The sequence below is a fragment of the Panulirus ornatus genome, chromosome 6 (assembly GCF_036320965.1).
Source record: "Panulirus ornatus isolate Po-2019 chromosome 6, ASM3632096v1, whole genome shotgun sequence".
In the NCBI taxonomy this organism is placed as follows: Eukaryota; Metazoa; Arthropoda; class Malacostraca; order Decapoda; family Palinuridae; genus Panulirus; species Panulirus ornatus.
This window is the reverse complement of record NC_092229.1, coordinates 55156284-55181671: the sequence shown is the minus strand read 5'-3', so window position 1 is coordinate 55181671 and position 25388 is coordinate 55156284. Positions and strand designations below refer to the sequence as shown.

The 25388-nt window shown below is 39.5% G+C and overlaps 1 protein-coding gene across 1 annotated transcript in view; it reads left to right on the top strand.

Annotated features, from left to right (window-relative positions):
• Myo81F (Myosin 81F) overlaps positions 1-25388 on the top strand; it is a 387373-nt gene that overhangs the window by 84751 nt on the left and 277234 nt on the right. Inside the window, exons 3-5 of the mRNA XM_071662293.1 lie at positions 14132-14194; positions 23880-24132; positions 24997-25187. Coding sequence (XP_071518394.1) covers positions 14132-14194; positions 23880-24132; positions 24997-25187 — 507 coding nt within the window. The remainder of the gene's footprint in view (positions 1-14131; positions 14195-23879; positions 24133-24996; positions 25188-25388) is intronic.

Below are 25388 nucleotides of genomic sequence, written 5' to 3'. Positions count from 1 at the left end.
ATACTTTAACCCTGCACCACAACTGCACCATACCACATCACACACACCATATATTATTGTACCACATTACGTACGTACATACACCACCACTATATACATCCTGTAGTTGAGGCTTTTATCAGAAGTAGGTCGTGATAAGGTTATCATCCTGTGCTGTTATCTGCCCTATCCTAGGATGCTCAAGATAACACCATGTTATCCCAGGATGCTCAAGATAACACCTTGGAAAAGACAGAGTTCATTCCTAGGTTGGTGTTTACTGTGGAGCACCGTACAGCTAATGTTTATGGTGGAGCTCCATACTGCTAATGTTTGTACTGGAGCGCCGTTCTGTTACTATTTATAGTTGACCACATTACGGCTAATGTTTATACTGGATCACCGTATAGTTAATATTTATAGTAGAGCACCGTATCGCTAATATTTACAGTGGAGCGCCGTACTTTTAATGTTTATAGTGGAGAACTCTGATGTCTATACTTGATCCACACATCCTCTACCACTTCTGAAACCACACTGCTCTACCCCAATCTGATGCTCTGTACATGCCTTCACCCTCTCAATTAATACCCTCCCATATAATTTCCGAGGAACACTCAACAAACTTATACCTTTGTAATTTGAACACTCACCTTTATCCCCTTTGCCTTTGTACAGTGGCACTATGCATGCTTTCCTCCAATCCTCAGGCACTTCACCATGATCCATACATATATTGAATATCCTTACCAACCAATCAACAACACAGTCACCCTCTTTTTTAATAAATTCCACAGCAATACCATCCAAACCCGCCGCCTTGCCGGCTTTCATCTTCCGCAAAGCTTTCACTACCTCTTCTCTGTTTACCAAATCATTCTCCCTGACCCTCTCATTTCGCACACCACCTTGACCAAAACACCCTATATCTGCCACTCTATCATCTAACATATTCAACATACCTTCAAAATACTTACTCCATCTACTCACTTCATCACTACTTTTTATTACCTTCCCGCGTTAGCGATGTAGCGTCAAGAGCATAGGACTGCGCGTAAGAGGGAAAAATCCTCCCCCTACCCCCTGTTCTGTTCCTTCTCTCTGCTAACCGCTAGGCTATGGGTCTAGACCCATATCTTATCGGTTAACATTCCTGCCTCTTGCACAGGGGTCCCGGGTTCGATCCTGGCTGTTGGAGGTTTGTATGTTCTATGAATGTTGTATGAAGGTGCGCGTTTCTAGGCACTTTATTCGTGTATATATATATATTGATGAGGTGAAAATGCTGGGGCGTTTACCTTAACCAATTTCTGAAGATGGTATAATTGTCTGGTGTTTGATGAACCGTCCGTACTGATCAAGCATTAATCAGTAATCCCCATTAATGTACACATAAACCATGGTCGAAGAGCCACAAGGCTTTCAGGGGAAATTTTGTCATTTGTAGATGTTTCTCTGTAGATATGAAGAGTTATGAGTCACGATGGATTACTGCTGAGTACCTATACGTCATCCATCGCTGATGGTGAAAACTGTGACGTCACTTAATGCTAATAAAGTCGAGTCCTTCGTTCAATATCTAAACCATGTCGTCCTTATGAGGCATGGTCGATGGTTGAGTCATGCAATAGAAAACGGGTGTTGAAAGCGGGAACTAGGCTGTTGTGTACTTTGTTTAGTCTTATATCGAGAGCTTGATTGTTGGCGGTTGTTCATTTTTGGACATTGTCTGGCTTTATGTTGGGGTCACTGAGTGGTGTTAAGAGGCCTCTTGTGCTGCTCTTTAACCAACCACACTGAAACACCTGTAGCTTCCTCTGGGTGTTTAAAGATGATTGTCTTGTATAGGGTTATTGTGTGGTATAGGTATACAATATACAGGAATGTTGTTGTGTGGGTATACAACATACAGTAGTGTTGTGTGGCTATATACCTTGCAGTGATGTGTGGGTATACAACTTACAGTAGCGTTGTGTGGCTATATAACATAGTGATGTGTGGGTATACAACATACAGTAGTGTTCTGTGGCTATATGACATAGTGATGTGTGGGTATACTGCATACAGTAGTCTTGTGTGCCTATATAACATACGGTGATGTGTGGGTATACAGCATACAGTAGCGTTGTGTGGCTACATAACATGGAGTGATGTTATTGTGTAGGTATACAGCATACATTAGTGTTGTGTGGCTATATGATATACAGTGATATTGTTGTGTGGGTAAACAGCATACATAAGTGCTATGTGGCTATATACCATTCAGTGATGTTGTGTGGGTATACAAATACGGTAGTGTTGTGTGGCTATATAACATGCAGTGATGTTGTGTGGGTATACAGCATACATTAGTGTTGTGTGGCTATATAACATAGTGATGTCGTTGTGTGGGTATACAACATAGTGTTGTGTGGCTGTATAGCATGCAGTGATGTTGTGTGGGTATACAGCATACAGTAGTGTTGTGTGGCTATATAACATAGTGATGTCGTTGTGTGGGTATACAACATAGAGTAGTGTTGTGTGGCTGTATAACATGCAGTGATGTTGTGTGGGTATACAGCATACAGTAGTGTTGTGTGACTATGTAACATACAGTGATGTTGTGTGGGTATACAACATACAGTAGTGTTGTGTGGCTATATAACATGCAGTGATGATGTGTGGGTATACAGCATACATTAGTGTTGTGTGGCTATATAACATGCAGTGATGTGTGGGTATACAGCATAGTGTTGTGTGGCTATATAACATACAGTGATGTTGTGTGGGTATACAGCATACATTAGTGTTCTGTGGCTATATAACATGCAGTGATGTGTGGGTATACAGCATACAGTAGTGTTGTGTGGCTATATAACATGCAGTGATGTGTGAGTATACAACATACAGTGGTGTTGTGTGGCTATATAACATACAGTGATGTTTTGTAGGTATACAGCATACATTAGTGTTGTGTGGCTATATAACATGCAGTGATGTGTGGGTATACAGCATACAGCAGTGTTGTGTGTTTATATAACATGCAGTGATATTGTTTGGGTATACAGCATGCAGTAGCGTTGTGTGGCTATATAACATGCAGTGATGTGTAGGCGTACAACATACAGTAGTGTTGTATGACTATATAACATGCAGTGATGTTGTGTGGGTATACATCATACAGTAGTGTTGTGTGGCTATATAACATGCAGTGACGTTGTTGTGTGGGTATACAGCATACAGTAGTGTTGTGTGGCGATATACCTTGCAGTGATGTGTGGGTATACACCATACAGTAGTGTTGTGTGGCTATATGATATACAGTAATATCGTTGTGTTGGTATAAAACATACAGTAGTGTTGTGTGGCTATATAACATGCAGCGATGTTGTGTTGGCATACAGCTACAGTAGTGTTGTGTGGCTATATAACATGCATTGATGTTGTGTGGGTATACACCATACAGTAGTGTTGTGTGGCTATATGACATACAGTGATGTTGTGTGGGTATACAGCATACATAAGTGTTGTGTGGCTATATAACATGCAGTGGTGTTGTTTGGGTATACAACATACAGTAGTGTTGTGTGGCTATATAACATACATTGATGTCGTTGTGTGAGTATACAACATACATTAGTGTTGTGTGGCTATATACCTTGCAGTGATGTGTGGGTATACAGCATGCAGTAGTGTTGTGTGACTATACAATATACAATGATGTTGAGTGGGTATACAGCATACCGTAGAGTTGTGTGGCTAACATGCAGTGATGTTATGTGGGTACGCAGCATACTACAGTAGTGTTGTGTGGGTATACACCATACAGTAGTGTTGTGTGGCTATACAATATACAGTGATGTGTGGGTATACAGCATAGTGTTGTGTGTCTAACGTGCAGTGATGTTGTTTGGGTATGAAGCATACAGTAGTGTTGAGTGGGTTTACAGCATACAGTAGTGTTGTGTGGCTATATAACATACAGTGATGTTGTGCGGGTATACAGCATACAGTAGTGTTGTGTGGCTATATGACATGCAGTGATGTTGGGTGGGTATACAGCATACAGTAGTGTTGTGTGGCTGTATAACATAGTGATGTTGTGTGGGTATACAGCATACAGTAGTGTTGTGTGGCTGTATAACATAGTGATGTTGTGTGGGTATACAGCGTACAGTAGTGTTGTGTGGCTATATAGCTTGCAGTGATGTGTGGGTATACAGCTTACAGTATTGTTGTATGGCTGTATAACATAGTGATGTGTGGGTATACTGTTACATGGCTATATAACAGTCAGTGATGTTGTTGTGCCGGTGTTGTGTGGGGCTACATAGTATTGTTGTGTGGCTATTTAACATGCAGTGATGTTGTGTGGGTATACAACATACAGTTGTTTTGTGGGGCTATATAACATGCAGTGATGCTGTGTGGTATACAGCATACAGTAGTGTTGTGTGGCTATATAACATGCAGTGATGTTGTTTGGTATACAGCATACAGTAGTGTTGTGTGGCTATATAACATGCAGTGATGTTGTGTGGGTATACAGCATACAGTGGTGTTGTGTGGCTATATAACATGCATTGATGTGTGGGTATACTGTTACATGGCTATATAACAGTCAGTGATGTTGTTGTGCCGGTGTACAACATACAGTAGTGTTGTGTGGCTATATACCATAGGGTGATGTGTGGGTATATTGCATACAGTAGTGTTGTGTGGCAATATAACATTCGGTGATGTGTGGATATACAGCATACAGTAGCGTTGTGTGGCTATATAACATGCAGTGATATTGTTGTGCGGGTACAAAGCATACAGTAGTGTTGTGTGGCTATATGACATGCAGTGATGTTGTTGTGTGAGTATACAGCATACAGTAGTGTTGTTTGGCTTTATAATATGCAGTGATGCTGTTGTGTGGGTATACAACATACAATAGTGTTGTGTGGCTTTATGACATACAGTGATGTTGTGTGGGGATGCAGCATACAGTATTGTTGTGTGGGTATACAGCATACAGTAGTGTTCGGTGGCTGTATAATATACAGTGATGTTGTTGTGTGGGTATTCAGCATACAGTAGTGTTGTGTGGGTATACAATATGTAGTGATGTTGTGTGGGTATGCAGCATACAGTAGTGTTGCGTGGGCATACAGCATACAGTAGTGTTGTGTAGCTATACAATATACAGTGATGTTGTGTGGGTATACAGCATACAGTAGTGTTGTGTGGCTAACATGCAGTGCTGTTGTGTGAGTATGCAGCATACAGTAGTGTGGTGTAGCTATATAACATACAGTGATGTGTGGGTATACAGCATACCGTAATATTGTGATGGTATACAGCATACAGTAGTGTTGTGTGGCTGTACAATATAGTGATGTTGTGTGGGTATACAACATACAATAGCGTTGTGTGGCCAACATGCAGTGACGTTGTGTGGGTATGCAGCATACAGTAGTGTTGTGTGGCTATATAACATGCAGTGATGTTGTGTGGGTATAAAGCATACAGTAGTGTTGTGTGGCTCTATAATATGCAGTGATGTTGTGTCGGTATACAACATACAGTAGTGTTTTGTGGATATGTAACATACAGTGGTGTTGTTATGTGAGTATACAACATACAGTAGTGTTGTGTGGCTCTATAACATGCAGTGATGTTATGTGGGTATACAGCATACAGTAGTGTTGTGTGGGCTTACAGGTTACAGAAATGTTGTATGGCTATACAACATAGTGATGTTGTGTGTGTATACAGCATACAGTAGTGATGTGTGGCTATATAACATGCAGTGATGTTGTTGTGTTGTTATACATCTTACAGTGGTGTTGTGTGGCTATATTACATGCAGTGATGTTGTGTGGGTATACTGCATACATTAGTGTTGTGTGGGTATACAGCATATAGTAGTGTTGTGTGGGTATACAACACACATAAGTGTTATGTGGGTATACAACATAAAGTAGTGTTGTGTGGCTATATAACATGCAGTGATGTGTGGGTATACAGTATACAGTAGTGTTGTATGGCTATATAACATGCAGTGATGTTGTGTGAGTATACAACATACAGTAGTGTTGTGTGGCTATATAACATGCAGTGATAATGTGCATATACAGCATACAGTAGTGTTGTGTGGCTATACAGCATAGAGTAATATTGTGTGAGTATACAACATACAGTAGTGTTGAGTGGCTACATAACATGCAGTGATGTGTGGGTATACAGCTTACAGTAGTGTTGTGTGACTATAACATGCAGTAATTTTATGTGGGTATACAGCATACATTAGTGTTATATGGCTATATAACATGCAGCAATGTTGTTGTGTGGGAAAACAACATGCAGTAGTGTTGTGTGGCTATATAACATACGGTGATGTGTGGATATACAACATACAGTAGTGTTGTGTGGCTATATAACATGCATTGATGTTGTGTGGGTATACAACATACAGTAGTGTTGTGTGGCTATATAACATGCATTGATGTTGTGTGGGTATACAACATACAGTAGTGTTGTGTGGCTATATAACATGCAGTTATGTTGTGTGGGTATACAGCATAAGTAGTGGTGTGTGGCTGTATAACATGCAGTGATGTTGTGAGGTATACAGCATACAGTAGTGTTGTGTGGGTACATAACATGCAATGACGTTGTGTGGATATACAACATACAGTAGTGTTGTGTGGCTATATAACATGCAGTGATGTGTTGTTATACAGCTTGCAGTAGTGTGGCTGTATAGCAAGCAGTGATATTGTTGTGTGGGTATGCAACATACAGTAGTATTGAGTGGCTATATAACATGCAGTGATGTTGTATGGGTATACTGCATACAGTAGTGTTGTATTGATATATAACATGCAGTGATGTTGTTGTGTGGTTATACAGCATACAGTAGTGTTGTGTGACTATATAACATGCAGTGATGTTGTAGTGTGGGTATACAGCATACAGTAGTGTTGTGTGGTTTACAGCATATATTAGTGTTGTGTGGCTATATAACATGCAGTGATGTTGTGAGGGTATACAACGTACAGTAGTTTTGTATGGCTATATAACGTGCAGTGATGTTGTGTGGGTATACAACATATAGTAGTGTTGTGTGACTATAACATGTAGTGATGTTGTGTGGTTGTACGGCATAATAGTGTTGCTATATAGCATTCAGTGATGTTGTTGTGTGGGTATACAACGTACAGTAGTTTTGTATGGCTATATAACATGCAGTGATGTTGTGTGGGTATACAACATATAGTAGTATTGTGTGACTATAACATGCAGTGATGTTGTGTGGTTATACGGCATAGTAGTGTTGCTATATAGCATTCAGTGATGTTGTGTGGTTATACAGCATGCAGTAGTGTTGTTTGGCTATATAACATGCAGTGATGTTGTGTGGGTATACAACATACAGTAGTGTTGTGTGGCTATATAACATGTGGTGGTGTGTGGGTATACAGCCATATGTTGTGTGGCTATATAACATGTAGTGATGTTGTTGTTTGGGTATACAACATACAGTTGTGTTGTGTGGGTATACAACATACAGTTGTGTTGTGTGGGTATACAGCCCAGTGTTGTGTGTCTATATAACATGCAGTGATGTTGTGTGGGTATGCAACATACAGTAGTGTTGTGTGGCTATATAACGTGCAGCGATGTTGTGTGGTTATACAGCATACAGTACTGTGGCTGTATAGCATGCAGTGATGTTGTGTGGGTTTACAGCATACAGTAGTGTTCTATGGCTATATAACATGCAGTGATGATGTGTGGGTGTACAACATACAGTAGTGTTGTATGGCTGTATAACATGCAGTGGTGTTGTTATGTGAATATACAACATGCAGTAGTGTTGTGTGGCTATATAACATGCAGTGATGTTGTTGTGTGGCTATACATCATACAGTGGTGTTGTGTGGCTCTAAAACATGCAGTGATGTTGTTGTATGGGTATACTGCGTACAGTAGTGTTGTGTGGGTATACTGCATACAGAAGTGTTGTATGGCTGTATAGCATACAGTGATGTTTTTGTGTGGGTATACAGCATACATTAGTGTTGTGTGGCTGTATGATATGCAGTGATGTTATTTTGTGGATATACATCATACAGTGATGTTGTGTGGCTATATAACATGCAGTGATGTTGTAGTGTGGGTATACAGCATACAGTAGTGTTGAGTGGTTATATACCATGCAGTGATGTTGCTGTGTGGGTATACAGCGTACAGTAGTTTTGTATGGCTATATAACATGTGGTAATGTTGTGTGGTTATACATCATAGAGTGGTGTTGTGTGGCTATATAACATGCAGTGATGTTGTTGTGTGGGTATACTACATACAGTAGTGTTGTTTGGGTATACAGCATACAGAAGTGTTGTATGGCTCTATAACATACCGTGATGTTGTTGTGTAGGTATACAGCATACAATAGTGTTGTGTAGCTATATAGCATGCATTGATGGTGTTGTGTGGTTATACATCATACAGTGGTGTTGTGTGGCTATATAACATGCAGTGATGTTGTAGTGTGGGTATACAGCATATAGTAGTGTTGTGTGGTTTACTGCATACAGTAGTGTTGTGTGGCTATATAACATGCAGTGATGTTGTGTAGGTATACAGCATACAGTAGTGTTGTGTGGCTATATAACATGCAGTGATGTTGTATTGGTATACAGCATACAGTAGTGTTGTTTGGCTATATAACATGCAGTGATGTTGTTGTGTAGGTATACAGCATACAGCAGTGTTGTGTGGCTATATAACATGTAATGATGTTGTGTGAGTATACAGCATACAGTAGTGTTATATTGCTATATAACATGCAGTGATGTTGTGTGGGTATACAACATGCAATAGTGTTTTGTGGCTATGCAACATACGGTGATGTTGTTGTGTGGGTATACTACATATAGTAGTGTTGTTGGCTATATGACATACAGTGATGTTGTTGTGTAGGTGTACAACATACAGTAGTGTTTTGAGGCAATACAACATACGGTGATGTTGTTATGTGGGTATACTACATACAGTAGTGTTGTGTGGCTATATAACATGCAGTGATGTTGTTGTGTGGGTATACAACATACAGTAGTGTTTTGTGGCTATACAACATACGGTGATTTTGTGTGGGTATACTACATACAGTAGTGTTGTGTGGCTATATAACAGTCAGTGATGTGTGGGTATGCAACATACAGTAATGTTGTGTGACTATACAATGTGCTGTGATGTGTGGGTTTACAGCATACAGTAGTGTTGTGTGGCTATATAACATGCAGTGATGCTGTGTGAGTATACTTCATACAGTAGTGTTGTGTGGCTATATAACATGCAGTGATGTTGTGTGGGTATACAACATACAGTAGTGTTGTGTGGCTATATAACATATGCTGATGTGTGGGTATACAACATACAGTAGTGTTGTGTGGCTATATAACATACAGTGATGTGTGGGTATACAACATACAGTAGTGTTGTGTGGCTGTATAACATACGGTGATGTGTGGGTATACAACATACAGTAGTATTGTATGGCTATATAACATGCAGTGATGTTGTGTGAATATACAGCATACAGTAGTTTTGTGTCGTTATATAACATTCAATGATGTTATTGTGTGGGTATACAGCATACAGTAGTGTTGTGTGGCTGTATAACATTTTAGTGATGTTGTTGTGTGGGTATACAACATACAGTAGTGTTGTGTGGTTATATAACATGCAGTGATGTTGTTGTGTGGGTATATAGCATTTAGTAGTGTTGTATGGCTTTAAAACACAGTGTTGTTGTGGGGATATACAGCATATACAGCATACTTTACTGTTGTAAGGGTATAAATCATACAGTAGTTTTTGTATGGGTATACAACATACAGCAATGTTGTTGTTTAGGTATATAACATACAGTAGTGTTGTTGCAGTATACAGCATACAATAGTTTTGTTGTATACAGCATACAATAATGTTGTGTTAGTATATAACATATGTTAGTGTTGTTTCAGTATACAACATACAATCGCCATGCGTCTGTATACAAATTGTATTAGTGTTGTGGGTATACAACAGTAGTCTTGTTGTGTAGGTATACACCAGTAGTCTTGTTGTGTTGGTATAAAGCATACAGTAGTCTTATGTGGTTTTACAAAATACAGTAATGTTATGTGGGTATACAACATAAAGTACTTTTGTTGTGCAGGTATACAACATACAGCAGTGTTGTGTGGGCATACAGCATGCAGTAGTCTGAAGTGATTATACAGTATACAGTAGTTTTGTTGAGTAGATATACAACTTACAGTAGAGTTGGTATGTGGATATACAGCATATAGTAGTCTCATTGTGTTGATATGAAACATACTTTAATGTTGTGAGGGTATACAGCATACATTAGCATTGAGTGGTGGTAATACAGTTGTATTATTGTTTGGGTATATGATGTACAGTAGTCTTGTGTAGGTGTATAACATGCATTAATCTTCTGTTGTTATACAACACTCATTAGTGTTGTATGGGTATACAACATACAGAAGTGTTGTTTTGTGGGTATATAATATACAGCATTCTTGATGTGTGGACATACAATCTACAGAAATCTTGTTTGGGTATACAACATACAGTAGTTTTGTTTTGAGTGTATACAATATGCAGTGGCCTTGTGTGGGTATGCAACATACAGTAGCCTTGTGTGGATATGCAACATACAGTAGCCTTGTGTGGGTGTACTACATACAGTCTGTTGTATGGGTGTGGAACATACAATAATGATGTTGTAAGGATATAAAACGTACAGTTGTGTTGTATGGGTATTCAACTTACAACAGTGTTGTTCTGTGGATATACAACATATGATGATATTGTGTGGTTACACAACATAAAGTGTTTTTGTGAAGGTATACAACAAACAGTAGTTTCGTTTTGTGGGTTTACAACATACAGTAGTTTTGTTGTGTGGGTATACATGCAGTAGTTCTTTGTGTAGGTGTACAACATTCAGTGATGTTGTGTGGGTATACAACATACGTTAGTATTGTGTGGGTGTACAACATTTATTAGTGTTGTGTGGGTATACAACATACATTAGTGTTGTGCAGGTATACAACATGAATTAGTTTTGTTGCGTGGGTGTACAATATACAGTAACCTTGTGTGGGTATACAACATACATTAGTTTGTGTGGGTATACAACATACATTAGTTTCATTGTGTGGGTATACAACATGCAATAGTTTTGTTGTGTGGGTTTACAACTTACTGTAGTTTTGTTGTGTAAGTATACAATTTACAATTATGTTGTTCTTTGGGCATACAATATACAGTATGTGGAAGTACTTTACAACATATATTAGTGTTGTATGGGTATACAACAGATATTAGTGTTGTGTGTATACAACATACAGTAGCATTGTTGTGTGGGTATACAACATGAATTACTTTTGTGTGGGTGTATAATATACAGTAGCCTTGTATGGGAATGCAACATACAAAAGTGTTGTTGTGTGGGTATACAGCATGATGTAGTCTTGTTGTGAGGGTATACAACATATAGTAGTCTTGTTATTTGGATATGCAAAATACAGTAATGTTGTGTGAGTATACAGCATAGTGTTGTTGTGTGGGCATACAGCATAGTGTTGTTGTGTGGGCATACAACGTAGTGTTTTTATGTGGATAAACAACATACAGTGGTCTCGTGTATACAGCATACAGTCTCTTTTTGTGTGGATATACAACATACAGTAGCATTGTGTGATGATACAACATACTTAGTTTTATTTTGTGGGTGTACAATATACAGTAATCTTGTGTGGGTATACAGTATACAGTAGTCTTGTTGTGTGTTTGTACAACATACAGTAATAATATGTGGGTAAACAACATACAATAGTCTTGTTTTGTGGATTTACAGCATACTGAAGTCTTGTGTTGGTATAAAACATGCATTTATTTTGTTGTATGAGGATACAACATAAAGTAGTCTTGTATGGGCATGTAACATACAGGATGTTTGTCTTGTGGGTGTATGACATAGGAGAAGTTTGTCAGTGGGTGTCCAACATACAGTATTGTTGGTGTTTCCTTTTCACTGAATATGAATTTCATTCCTTCATTATTGGGAAAATGAGGAAATCACAAACAGCACAGAACACCATACAGACACAGTCACTATCTTAAACCAGATGAATAATGTGAAAGACCTTGGAGTAAAAATGTCTGATGACCTACTCTTCAGCAAACACAACAAAACAGTGGTCACCTCATACAGAAGGAGGGCAGGCTGGATCCTGCAGACCTTCAAGACAAGGGAAGAAAAACCAGTGATGATATTATTCGAAGCACTAATTCTTTCATGAATTAAGTATTGATATGATCTAACATCACCGTACAGGGTGGATGAAACTGTGGATTTAGAAAGTGTCCAGAGATCTTTCAGAGCCCATAACACTGGGGTATACTCCCTTTAATGCACACAGGAGAGGTATATCATTATCTCTACCTGGCAAATATTTGGAAGTGTGGTTCCCATTCTACACTCTGAAATAACATCATACTGGGATGACGAGCATGGAAAACTTTGTAAAATACTGCCTCTGAAATTCAAAGGTGCCATATGCATGAAAAGAGATAACACCTTAAACACCCAGGGCCCAAGACTCGTCAACACCTTGCCATCTACCATCAGAAATGGAATGCTCGGTAGAGAAGTTCAAGAGTGTACTGGACAAGAATTTACAGAATGTACCAGACTAGCCTGGCTGTGGGGGCTATGTGGGCCTGAGGGCTGCAGCTTCTAACAGCTTGGTTGATGAACAACCTAATTCAGCAGCCAGGGCCCAGCCCAGCCAGGATGTGGGGATTAAAACCTCTGAAGACTCCACAAATTACCCACAATGTGTGGGAATGCAACATATAGTACTGTTGTTGGGTTGGTATGCATCATACATTGGTGGTATTGTTGTATTTATACAACACAGTTGTCTTGTTGTTTGGGTATACAGCATACAGAAGTCATCTTGTGTGGATTTGCAACATACAATAATGTTATTGTCGAGTATACAATATACGGTAGTGTATGAGTATACAAAAATCAGTAGTTTTGTTGAGTGGGTATACAACATACAGTAGTTATGTTGTGTGGGTATACAACCTACAGTAGTGGTGTGTGTGTACACAGCATCCCAAACCTATATTTTGTCATTACATTATTTGTCTTGTCTCAGGACATTGCGCGTTTGTAGCTCGCACATTTCCATTACAAGTGTTATATTTTCACAGGATGTTGAGCATTTCATGCCCATGCATTATCATTGTATGAATTGTTTATTCTCTAGATATTGAGCATCCCAAGGTGATGCATTATCATTACATGAATCACATTGTCTCAGGACTTTGAGCATCTCAAGCCAGTACATTTATCATTACATGAGTCATAGTGTCTTAAGCTTTTATGTTATTGTTACCTGAGTTATGTTGTCTCAAGATACTGAGGATCCAAAGCAGTTACATTATCATAGTGTGAGTCATATTGTCTCAGGACTTTAACCACCCCAAGTCATTACATTATCACTACATGAGTTGTACTGTCTCAGGACAGTGAGTATCACAAACCAGTATATTATCATTGCAAGAGTTGTATTGTTTCATGACATAGAGTATACCAAGCCCTTTCATTATCAGTACAAGAGTTGCATATTCTCAGGATGATGAGAATCTCAAGTAGTTATATTATCATTACTTGAGTTGCATTGTTTCAGAACATTGAGCATTCCAAACAGCACATTATCATTTCATGAGTCATATTGTCTCAGGATATTGAGCATCTCATTTTGTTATATTTTCATTGCATAACTCATATTGTTTCACAGGATACTGAGGATCCCAAGCTGATACATTATCTTTACATGGGTCATATTGTCTGAGGGCATAGATCATCCAAGCCCTTAAGTTATCACTGCATCAGTTGTATATTTTCAGGATATTGAGCATCTCAAGTTGTTACGTGGTCATCATAATCATATATTTTAAAAGCACTTTACAGATATTCATAATGTTCAAGAATTAATTCATTATATTAGGCAAGAGATTATTATTTTTCAAAATGATTGAAACATCTTACTTGTTAAAATGTATTTTTTCCTTAACTTTGTCTCAGACTTACACTGGCAGCATCCTGATAGCTGTCAACCCATATAAGGAGCTGGAGATATATGGCCCTGTGAGTACTGCTAATTTGTGTGTGTATTTATCTATTTATTCGTAATTACCCCAGGAACCCTTCCTAAGAAAGAGTCCTGATGTTGCCCAAGATGTCTTTCCAGAGGCTCCTAGAAACCAAGATTGCACCACCTAATAGAATTGGAAAATGTAGACTCCTTGGGAATGAGAAGCTCTTTCACAATTATACAGCATCACAAAAGGTGACCCCTCACCTACATTGGAACCTCATCCTGGAAGAAGAGAGAATATTGGAGAGAAGTGAGCTTAGAAAGGAGATTTGTATGAGGAAGTACCAGGAAAGATTGAGTGAGTGTACAATGGCAAGAGGTGAGAGCAAATGATGTGAGAGGAGTGGGTGAGGACTGGGATGTATTCAGGGAAGCAATGATGGCTTGTGCAAAAGATGCATGTGGTATTAGAAAGGTGGAAGGTGGGCAGATTAGAAAGGGTAGTGAGTGGTAGGATGAAGTATAGTAGTTAGTGAAAGAGAAAAAAGAGGCGTTTGGATGATACTTGCGAGGAAGAAGTGCAAATGACTGGAAGATGTATTAAAGAAAGTAGCAGGAGGTAAAGAGAAAAGTGCAAGGATTGAAAAGGAGGGCAGATGAGAGTTGGGGTGAGAGAGTATCGATGAATTTTAGGCAGAATGAAAAGATGTTTTGGAAGGAGGTAAATGATGTGCATAAAACAAGAACAAATGGGAACATCAGTGAAGGGGGCAAGTGATATCAGGAAGTGATGAAGTGAGATGAAATGAGTATTTTGAAGGTTTCTTGAATGTGTTTGATGATAGAGTGGCAGATATAGGGTGTTTTGATTGGGTGGTATGCAAAGTGAGAGGGTCAGGGAGAATGGTTTGGTTAAGAGAGAAGGTATAGTGAAAGCTTTGCGGAAGATGAAAGCTGGCAAGGCGGTGGGTTTAGATGGTATTGCAATGGAATTATTAAAAAAGGGGTGACTGTTGTTGATTGATTGGTAAGGATATTTGGTGTATTTATGGATCATGGTGAAGTGCCTGAGGATTGGTGGAATGCATGTATAGTACCATTGTACAAAGGCAAAGGGGATTAAGGTGAGTATTCAAACTACAAAGGCATAAGTTTGTTGAGTATTCCTGGGAAATTATATGGGAGGATATTAATTGAGAGGGTGAAGGCATGTCAAGAGCATCAGATTAGGGAAGAGCAGTGTGGTTTCAGAAGTGGTAGAGGATGTATGGATCAGGTGTTTGCTTTGAAGAATGTGTGTGAGAAATACTTAGATTTATGCATCTGGAGAGGGCATATGATAGGGTTAATAGAGATGCTTTGTGGAAGGTATTAAGAGTATATGATGAGGGAGGTAAGTTGCTAGAAGCAGTAAAAAGTTTTTACCAAGGATGTAATGCATGTGTACGAGTAGGAACAGAGGAGAGTGATTGGTTCCCAGGGAATGTAGGTCTGCGGGAAGGGTGTGTGATGTCCCCATGGTTGTTTAATTTGTTTATGGATGGGGTATTTAGGAAGGTAAATGCAAGAGTTTTGGAGAGAAGGGCAAGTATGCCTTCTTTTGTGGATTAGAGAGCCTGGGAAGTGAGTCAGTTGTTGTTCGCCGATGATACAGCTCTTGTGACTGATTCGAGTGAGAATCTGCAGAAGATGGTAACTGAGTTTGGAAAAGTGTGTGAAAGGGGAAAGTTGACTGTAAACATGAATAAGAGCAAGGTTATTAGGTTCAGTAGGATTGAAGGCCAAGTTGATTGGGAGGTAAGTTTGAATGGAGAAAAATTGGAGGAAGTGAAGTGTTGTAGATTTCTGGGAGTGGACTTAGCAGTGAATGGAACCATGGAAGCAGAAGTGAGTCACAGGGTGAGGGAGGGGACGATGGTTCTGGGAGCAATGAAGAATGTGTGGAAGGAGAGAACGTTATCTCGTAGAGCAAAAATGGGTATGTTTTAAGGAATAGTAATTCCAACAATTTTTTTATGATTGTAAGGCATGAGCTATACACTGGGTTGTATAGAGGAGGATGGATGTGTTGGAAATGAAATGTTTGAGGACAATATTTGGTGTGAGGTGGTTTGATCGAGTAAGTGATAAAAGGGTAAGAGAGATGTATGGAAATAAAAAGAGTGTGGTTGAGAGAGCAGAAGAGGGTGTATTGAAATAGTTTGGTCACATGGAGAGAATGAGTGAGGAAAGATTGACAAAGAGGATATATGTGTCAGAGGTGGAGGGAACGAGAAGTGGGAGACCAAATTGAAGGTGGAAGGATGGAGTGAAAAAGATTTTGAGTGATTGGGGCCTGAACATGCAGGAGGGTGAAAGGCATGCAAGGAATAGAGTGAATTGGAGCGATGTGGTATACTAGGGTCAACATGCTGTCCGTGGCTTGAACCAGAGCGTGTGAGGCGTCTGGGGTAAACCATGGAAAGTTTTGTGGGGTCTGGATGTGGAAAGGGAGCTGTGGTTTTGGTGCATTACACATGACAGCTAGAAACTGAGTGTGAACGAATGTAGCATTTTGTATTTTCCCAGCGCTACCTGTCATCCCCTACCATGTGTGGCAGGAGGTGATGGGAATGGATGAAGGCAGCAAGTATGAATTATGTACATGTATGTATATATACATGTTGGAGTGAAGAGGGTGGCGAGAGTAAGTGAGCTTGAGAAGGAGACCTGTGTGAGGAAATACCAGGAGAGACTGAGTACAGAATGGAAAAAGGTGAGAACAATGGAAGCAAGGGGAGTGGGGGAGGAATGGGATGTATTTAGGGAATCAGTGATGGATTGCGCAAAAGATGCTTGTGGCATGAGAAGAGTGGGAGGTGGGTTGATTAGAAAGGGTAGTGAGTGGTGGGATGAAGAAGTAAGAGTATTAGTGAAAGAGAAGAGAGAGGCATTTGGACGATTTTTGCAGGGAAAAAATGCAATTGAGTGGGAGATGTATAAAAGAAAGAGACAGGAGGTCAAGAGAAAGGTGCAAGAGGTGAAAAAAAGGGCAAATGAGAGTTGGGGTGAGAGAGTATCATTAAATTTTAGGGAGAATAAAAAGATGTTCTGGAAGGAGGTAAATAAAGTGCATAAGACAAGGGAGCAAATGGGAACTTCAGTGAAGGGCGCAAATGGGGAGGTGATAACAAGTAGTGGTGATGTGAGAAGGAGATGGAGTGAGTATTTTGAAGGTTTGTTGAATGTGTTTGATGATAGAGTGGCAGATATAGGGTGTTTTGGTCGAGGTGGTGTGCAAAGTGAGAGGGTTAGGGAAAATGATTTGGTAAACAGAGAAGAGGTAGTGAAAACTTTGCGGAAGATGAAAGCCGGCAAGGCAGCAGGTTTGGATGGTATTGCAGTGGAATTTATTAAAAAAGGGGTGACTGTATTGTTGACTGGTTGGTAAGGTTATTTAATGTATGTATGACTCATGGTGAGGTGCCTAAGGATTGGCGGAATGCGTGCATAGTGCCATTGTACAAAGGCAAAGGGGATAAGAGTGAGTGCTCAAATTACAGAGGTATAAGTTTGTTGAGTATTCCTGGTAAATTATATGGGAGGGTATTGATTGAGAGGGTGAAGGCATGTACAGAGCATCAGATTGGGGAAGAGCAGTGTGGTTTCAGAAGTGGTAGAGGATGTGTGGATCAGGTGTTTGAAGAATGTATGTGAGAAATACTTAGAAAAGCAAATGGATTTGTATGTAGCATTTATGGATCTGGAGAAGGCATATGATAGAGTTGATAGAGATGCTCTGTGGAAGGTATTAAGAATATATGGTGTGGGAGGAAAGTTGTTAGAAGCAGTGAAAAGTTTTTATCGAGAATGTAAGGCATGTGTACGTGTAGGAAGAGAGGAAAGTGATTGGTTCTCAGTGAATGTAGGTTTGCGGCAGGGGTGTGTGATGTCTCCATGGTTGTTTAATTTGTTTATGGATGGGGTTGTTAGGGAGGTAAATGCAAGAGTTTTGGAAAGAGGGGCAAGTATGAAGTCTGTTGGGGATGAGAGAGCTTGGGAAGTGAGTCAGTTGTTGTTCGCTGATGATACAGCGCTGGTGGCTGATTCATGTGAGAAACTGCAGAAGCTGGTGACTGAGTTTGGTAAAGTGTGTGGAAGAAGAAAGTTAAGAGTAAATGTGAATAAGAGCAAGGTTATTAGGTACAGTAGGGTTGAGGGTCAAGTCAATTGGGAGGTGAGTTTGAATGGAGAAAAACTGGAGGAAGTGAAGTGTTTTAGATATCTGGGAGTGGATCTGGCAGCGGATGGAACCATGGAAGCGGAAGTGGATCATAGGGTGGGGGAGGGGGCGAAAATTCTGGGGGCCTTGAAGAATGTGTGGAAGTCGAGAACATTATCTCGGAAAGCAAAAATGGGTATGTTTGAAGGAATAGTGGTTCCAACAATGTTGTATGGTTGCGAGGCGTGGGTTATGGATAGAGTTGTGCGCAGGAGGATGGATGTGCTGGAAATGAGATGTTTGAGGACAATGTGTGGTGTGAGGTGGTTTGATCGAGTGAGTAACGTAAGGGTAAGAGAGATGTGTGGAAATAAAAAGAGCGTGGTTGAGAGAGCAGAAGAGGGTGTTTTGAAATGGTTTGGGCACATGGAGAGAATGAGTGAGGAAAGATTGACCAAGAGGATATATGTGTCGGAGGTGGAGGGAACGAGGAGAAGAGGGAGACCAAATTGGAGGTGGAAAGATGGAGTGAAAAAGATTTTGTGTGATCGGGGCCTGAACATGCAGGAGGGTGAAAGGAGGGCAAGGAATAGAGTGAATTGGAGCGATGTGGTATACCGGGGTTGACGTGCTGTCAGTGGATTGAATCAAGGCATGTGAAGCATCTGGGGTAAACCATGGAAAGCTGTGTAGGTATGTATATTTGCTTGTGTGGACGTATTGTATATACATGTGTATGGGGGGGGGTTGGGCCATTTCTTTCGTCTGTTTCCTTGCGCTACCTCGCAAACGCGGGAGACAGCGACAAAGTATAATAAAAAAAAAATAATATATATATATATATATATATCTTTCTTCTTTTCTTTCAAACTATTCGCCATTTCCCGCATTAGCGAGGTAGCGTTAAGAACAAAGGACTGGGCCTTAAGGGAATACCCTCACCTGGCCCAATTCTCTGTTCCTTCTTTTGGAAAATTAAAAAAAAAAAAAACGAGAGGGGAGGATTTCCAGCCCCCCGCTCCCTCCCCTTTTAGTCGCCTTCTACGACACGCAGGGAATACGTGGGAAGTATTCTTTCTCCCCTATCCCCAGGGATATATATATATATATATATATATATATATGTATATATATATATATATATATATATATATATATATATATATATATATATATATATATATATATATATATATACATATGTATATGTCTGTGTATGTATATGTATGTATGTGTTGAAATGTATAGGTTTGTATATATGCATGTGTGGCAGGGGGTGACAGGAATGGATAAAGGCAGCAAGTATGAATATGTAGATGTGTATATATGTATATGTCTGTTTATGGATATTTATGTATATGTTGAAATGTATAGGTATGTATATATGCGTGTGTGAGCATGTATGTGTATACATGTGCATGTGGGAGGGTTGGGTCATTCTTTCATCTGTTTTCTTGCGCTGCCTTGCTAACATGGGAGACAGCGACATAGTATGATAGATGCAAATGTAAATGAATTTTTATTTATATTTATTATTCATTTACTATACTTTGTTATTGTCTCCCGCATTAGCGAGGTAGCGCAAAGAAACAGACAAAAGAACGGCCCAGCCCAACTACATACACATGCATATATGTACACATCCACACACACACACATACACATACCTATACATTTCATTGTATACATATATATATACATACACAGACATATACATATATACACATGTACATAATTCATACTTGCTGCTTTTATTCATTCCTGTTGCCACACCGCCACATACGAAATGACAACCCCCTGCCTCCGCATGCGCTCAAGGTAACGCTAGGAAAAGACAATTAAGACCACATTCGTTCACACTCAGTCTCTAGCTATCATGTATAATGCACTGAAACCACAGCTCCCTTTCCACATCCAGGCCCCACAAAACTTTCCATGGTTTACCCCAGACGCTTCACATCCCCTGGTTCAATCCATTGACAGCACGTTGATCCTGGTATACCACATCCTTCCAATTCACTCTGTTCCTTGCACACCTTTCACCCTCCTGCATGTTCAGGCCCCATTCGTTAAAAATCTTTTTCTTTGCATCCTTCCACCTCCAATTTGGTTTCCCACTTCTCGCTCCCTCCACCTCTGACACATATAACCTCTTTGTCAATCTTTCCTCACTCATTCTCTCCATGTGACCAGATCATTTCAAAACACCCTCTTCTGCTCTCTCAACCACATTCTTTTTATTACCACACATCTCTCTTACCCTTTCATTACTTACTCGATCAAATCACCTTACACCGCATATTGTCCTCAAAGATCTCATTTCCAACACATCCACCCTCCTCTGCACAACCCTATCTATAGACCACACCTCGCAACCATATAACATTGTTGGAACCACTATTCCTTCAAACATACCCATTTTTGGTTTCCGAGATAATGTTCTCACCTTCCACATATTTTTCAACGCTTTCAGAACTTTCACTCTCTCCCCCACCCTGTGACTCCTGCTTCCATGGTTCCATCCGCTGCCAAATCCACTCCCAGATATCTGAAACACTTAACTTCCTTCAATTTTTCCCCATTCAAACTTACATCCCAACTAACTTGTTTGTCAACCCTGCTGAACCTAATAACCTTGCTCTTATTCACATTTACTCTCAACTTTTTCCTTTCATACACTTTTTCAAACTCAGTCACCAACTTCTGCAGTTTCTCACTTGAATCAACCATCAGTGCTGTATCATCGGAGATCAGCAATTGACTCCCTTTCCAGGCTCTCTCATCCCTAACATTCTACAGACTGCCCTCTCTCTCCAAAGCTTTTGCATTTACCTCCCTATCCACCCCATCCATAAACAGATTAAACAACTATGGCGACACTCTCCTTTCTTCCTACTGTACATATGCCTCACACCCTTGATAAAAACTTCTCACTGCTTCTAACAGCTTACCTCCCACACCATATATCCATAAAAACCCATCTGTTTTTCTAAGTATTTCTCACATACATTCTTCAAAGTAAACACCTGACCTGCACACCCTGTACCACTTCTAAACCACACTACTCCCCAGTCTGATGCTCTGTATGTGCCTTCACCCTCTCAGTCAATACCCTCCCATACAATTTTCCAGGAATGCTCAACAAACTTATGCCTCTGTAGTTTGAACACTCACCTTTATCTCCTTTGCTTTTGTACAATAGCTCTATATATGCATTCCACCTATCCTCAGGCAATTCACCATGATCCATACATATATTGAATATCCTTACCAACCAATCAGTAACACAGTCACCCCCTTTCTTAATAAATTCAACTGCAGTACCATCCAATCCCACCACCTTCCTAGATTTCTTCTTCCGCAAGGCTTTCACCACCTCTTCTCACTTCACCAAACCACTTTCCTTGACTCTCTCACTTCGCACACCACCCTGACCAAAACATCCTACGTCTGCCACTCTATCATCAAACACATTCAGTAATCCTTTAAGATACTCACTCCGTCTCCTTCTCACTCCATCACTGCCTGTTATCACTTCCTCCCTTGCCCCGTTCACTGATGTTCCCACTTGTTGTCTTGTCTTACGCATGTTATCTACCTCCTTGCAAAACATCTTTTTATTTTCCCTAAAGTTTGATGATGCTCTCTGACTCCAACTCTCATTTGCCCTCTTTTTCTACCCTTGCACCTTCATCTTGACCCTGTGCCACTTTCTCTTATACATCTCCCAGTCATTTACCCTCCTTCCTTGTAAATATTGTCCAAATGCCTCTCTGTTTTCTTTCACAAACAACTTTACCTCTTCATCCCACCTCTCACAACCTTTCTAATCTGCCCACTTCCCACTCTTTCATACCCCTGTGCATCTCTTGCACATGCCATCACTGCTTCTTTAAATACATCTCATTCGCCACCCACTCCCCTCACTTCATTTGCTTTCACCTTTTGCCATTCTGCACTCAATCTCTCTTGGTATTTTTTCACTCAAGTCTTCTTTCCAAGCTCACTTACTCTCACCACTCTTTTCTCCCCCACATTCTCTCTTCTTTTTTGAAAACCTCTACAAATCTTCACTTTCTCCTCCACAAGATAGTGATCAGACATCCCACGAGCTTAATGATAAACTAAAGACCTTCATCTCCAGACTCTACCAATTGTTGAATAAGCACTAGGACATTCTGAAGTCATTAAGGATGGTTGATCCTTCTCTTCCTTTTATATATGGTCTACCAAGAACTGGAAAAGATGGCTCTCCCCTCAGACTAATCATCTGTCAATTCCCGTAGTTATAAATCATCTAAATGGTTTGCAAAACACCTTGGTAATTTTCATGGAAAAATTGCATGTTATTAATAGCTTAGATTCTGTAAACAAAGTTAGAAACATTAATTTGCCTGATCATAAACTCATTGGCTTTGATGTGAATTCCCTTTTCTTTAATGGTGCCATTAATGAAACCATCACATATCTAAGGAGGAAATCGTCTGATCTCAGTCTTGCCTTGCCCCTGCCCATAAAAACTTCATTGAATTAGTAGAGCTTTGTGTTTTCAATAATGTTTTCCAAGATGATGAAGGTGATTTATAAAGACATATATTTGGTCTTGCCATGGGAAATCCACTTAGTCCTGTTCTCAGTAACTTATTTATGGAATGTATTCAGACTGAAACTCTAATTTCAATTAATAATCATCCAAAAGTGAAAACCCCTGAAGACTTCACCAGGAATTCACCAGATGGAGTGAAAGATGCTTTGAAGTCATGGGGTCTGAACATGCAGGAGAGTGCAAGACATGCAAGGGATAGAGCACACTGGAGTGATGTGGCTTAGAGGGGATAACACTATATCAGTATGTTGCACTAGGGCATGGGAAGCAGTCAGGGAAAATTACAGAAAGGTTTGTGGGACCTGATTGTGGATAGAGGGCTCTAGTTTTGGTGCATAATACTTGGAAGCTAGAGAGTGGATGTGAATGAATGAGGCCATTTCCTCATCGTTCCTGGTTCTACCTCGCTGATGCAGGAAATGGCAGACATGAATGAAAAAATATTGAAAAATAGAGAGAGAGAGAGAGAGAGAGAGAGAGAGAGAGAGAGAGAGAGAGAGAGAGAGAGAGAGAGAGAGAGAATAGATAATTAGAGGGAGATTTCTGTACATGCAGTCTACAGTACAACTTATTACTCCAAGTAATTTCCTCAGTAAATAGTATAGCAAGTAATCCTTGATAAACATCTTGCCATTGTCTGGCGCATCTAAAAGTAATTATGCATATTTCATAGAAAATGATTTTGAAGCAAATGAGAAAATATTACAGGAAAAAGGAAAAGAGTTGGCATATATTTTGAAGACAGACAAAAGTGTGTTAAGTAATGTAGATTCAAGTATGAGCATGAGAAGTAGTACGATGAAATATGGCTATATTTTACATTATTCATATACTTGAGCTAAACAGTTTCAGATCTTGATTTATTTTTGACATGAATTGTTTGATTTTTATTATACTTAACTTTATCTGAACTTACCACTTTTTGCAGGAAGCAGTCATGAGGTACCAAGGAAAGAAGCTGCTAGAAGAGGAACCCCATGTGTTTGCCATATCAGAATCATCTTTTGTTGCTCTGCAGCGCCAGGACCAGAACCAGTCATGTGTTATATCTGGGGAGTCTGGTGCTGGCAAAACAGAAACCACAAAATTTATTCTCCAATATCTTTGCTCAGTTACATCAGGGGTATCTACTTGGGTGGAACAACAAATCATCGAGGCCAACACTATCCTTGAAGCTTTTGGTAAGTTTAACCCTTAAAAGATAGAACCAAGAAAATATAGGTGGGCTCCCAAGAGTGAGGTGTGTTGAAAGATTAAAAAAGATATTTTAGTCTTATCAGCTACTAAAAGATATCAAATGTAGAAAGAAATCATGGATATAAACATACTTGTTGTTTTCCTGACATTTGATTTATCTATTATCTTCTCTGCACACAACTTACTGCTTGTTTGCTACCATTCATTGTCTTTCCTCTCTTCATATATTATTTCTTACAAACAATGAATTACTGAATTGCAAAGAACTTTCCCCACTGTTAACAGTTCAGTATCTACAGAATCATCATCACTGTTATAAGTGACTGTGAGTCTATCTCTAATTAACCACTGTCTAATGTGGGGCAAACTAAGCACACATACCTGGACTGTACCTCCCCCTTTGTGTTATATGGTTAATTGAGTCTGCAGTAGTTTGTTTTTTTGCTTATTGTAGTTACTTGCAACATAAGGCACCATTACATACCAATAAACTAAGCCTTCCAATTTGAATAGTCAGGAGAGGAAACTCATATATATGGTTAGTCATGACACTGTAAATATACAGGTAGAATTCCCTAGGAGTTTAGATAAATCTGAAATGTTTTCTTTGTTTCAATTTGGTTATATCGTTGATTCTGGATAAACCTTATTTCTTGTTTATGTTAACTAGTATGCTGTTACAGTATACAATTACCTTTATTATTGCAATTTTTTTTTATTGTTTTGGAAACTTCTTGAGAGTATTTTAGGCATGATAAGATTTATAGCTAACATGACTTCATTTTATTGTTATTATTTCTCATTTTTTGAAGACAGACTCTTAGGATAATGATGTATTTTTTTCTCAGGTAATGCCAAAACAGTAAGAAATGACAACTCTAGTCGATTTGGGAAGTTTATGCAGGTGTGTTTTGATTCTTCATGGCACATAAAAGGTTGTGTCATGCAAGACTATTTGCTCGAGCAATCTCGCATCACATTTCAGGGACCACAAGAGCGAAACTACCATGTATTGTATCAGCTTGTTGCTGCTGCACAGGTGTGTTGACAATAAGTACATCAGACTTGCTGTATTGTTTCAAAATATAATTACTGCCATTAGGGAGTGTGAAAGAAAATTGAAAGTAAATGTGAACAAAAGTATGGCAATGAGATGCAGTAGGGGAAGGAGCCAGGATGGTTTAAGCATGACTAGCTAAGATAAGTAGGCATCAGTGTGGTAGCTGATGCAACCATGAGG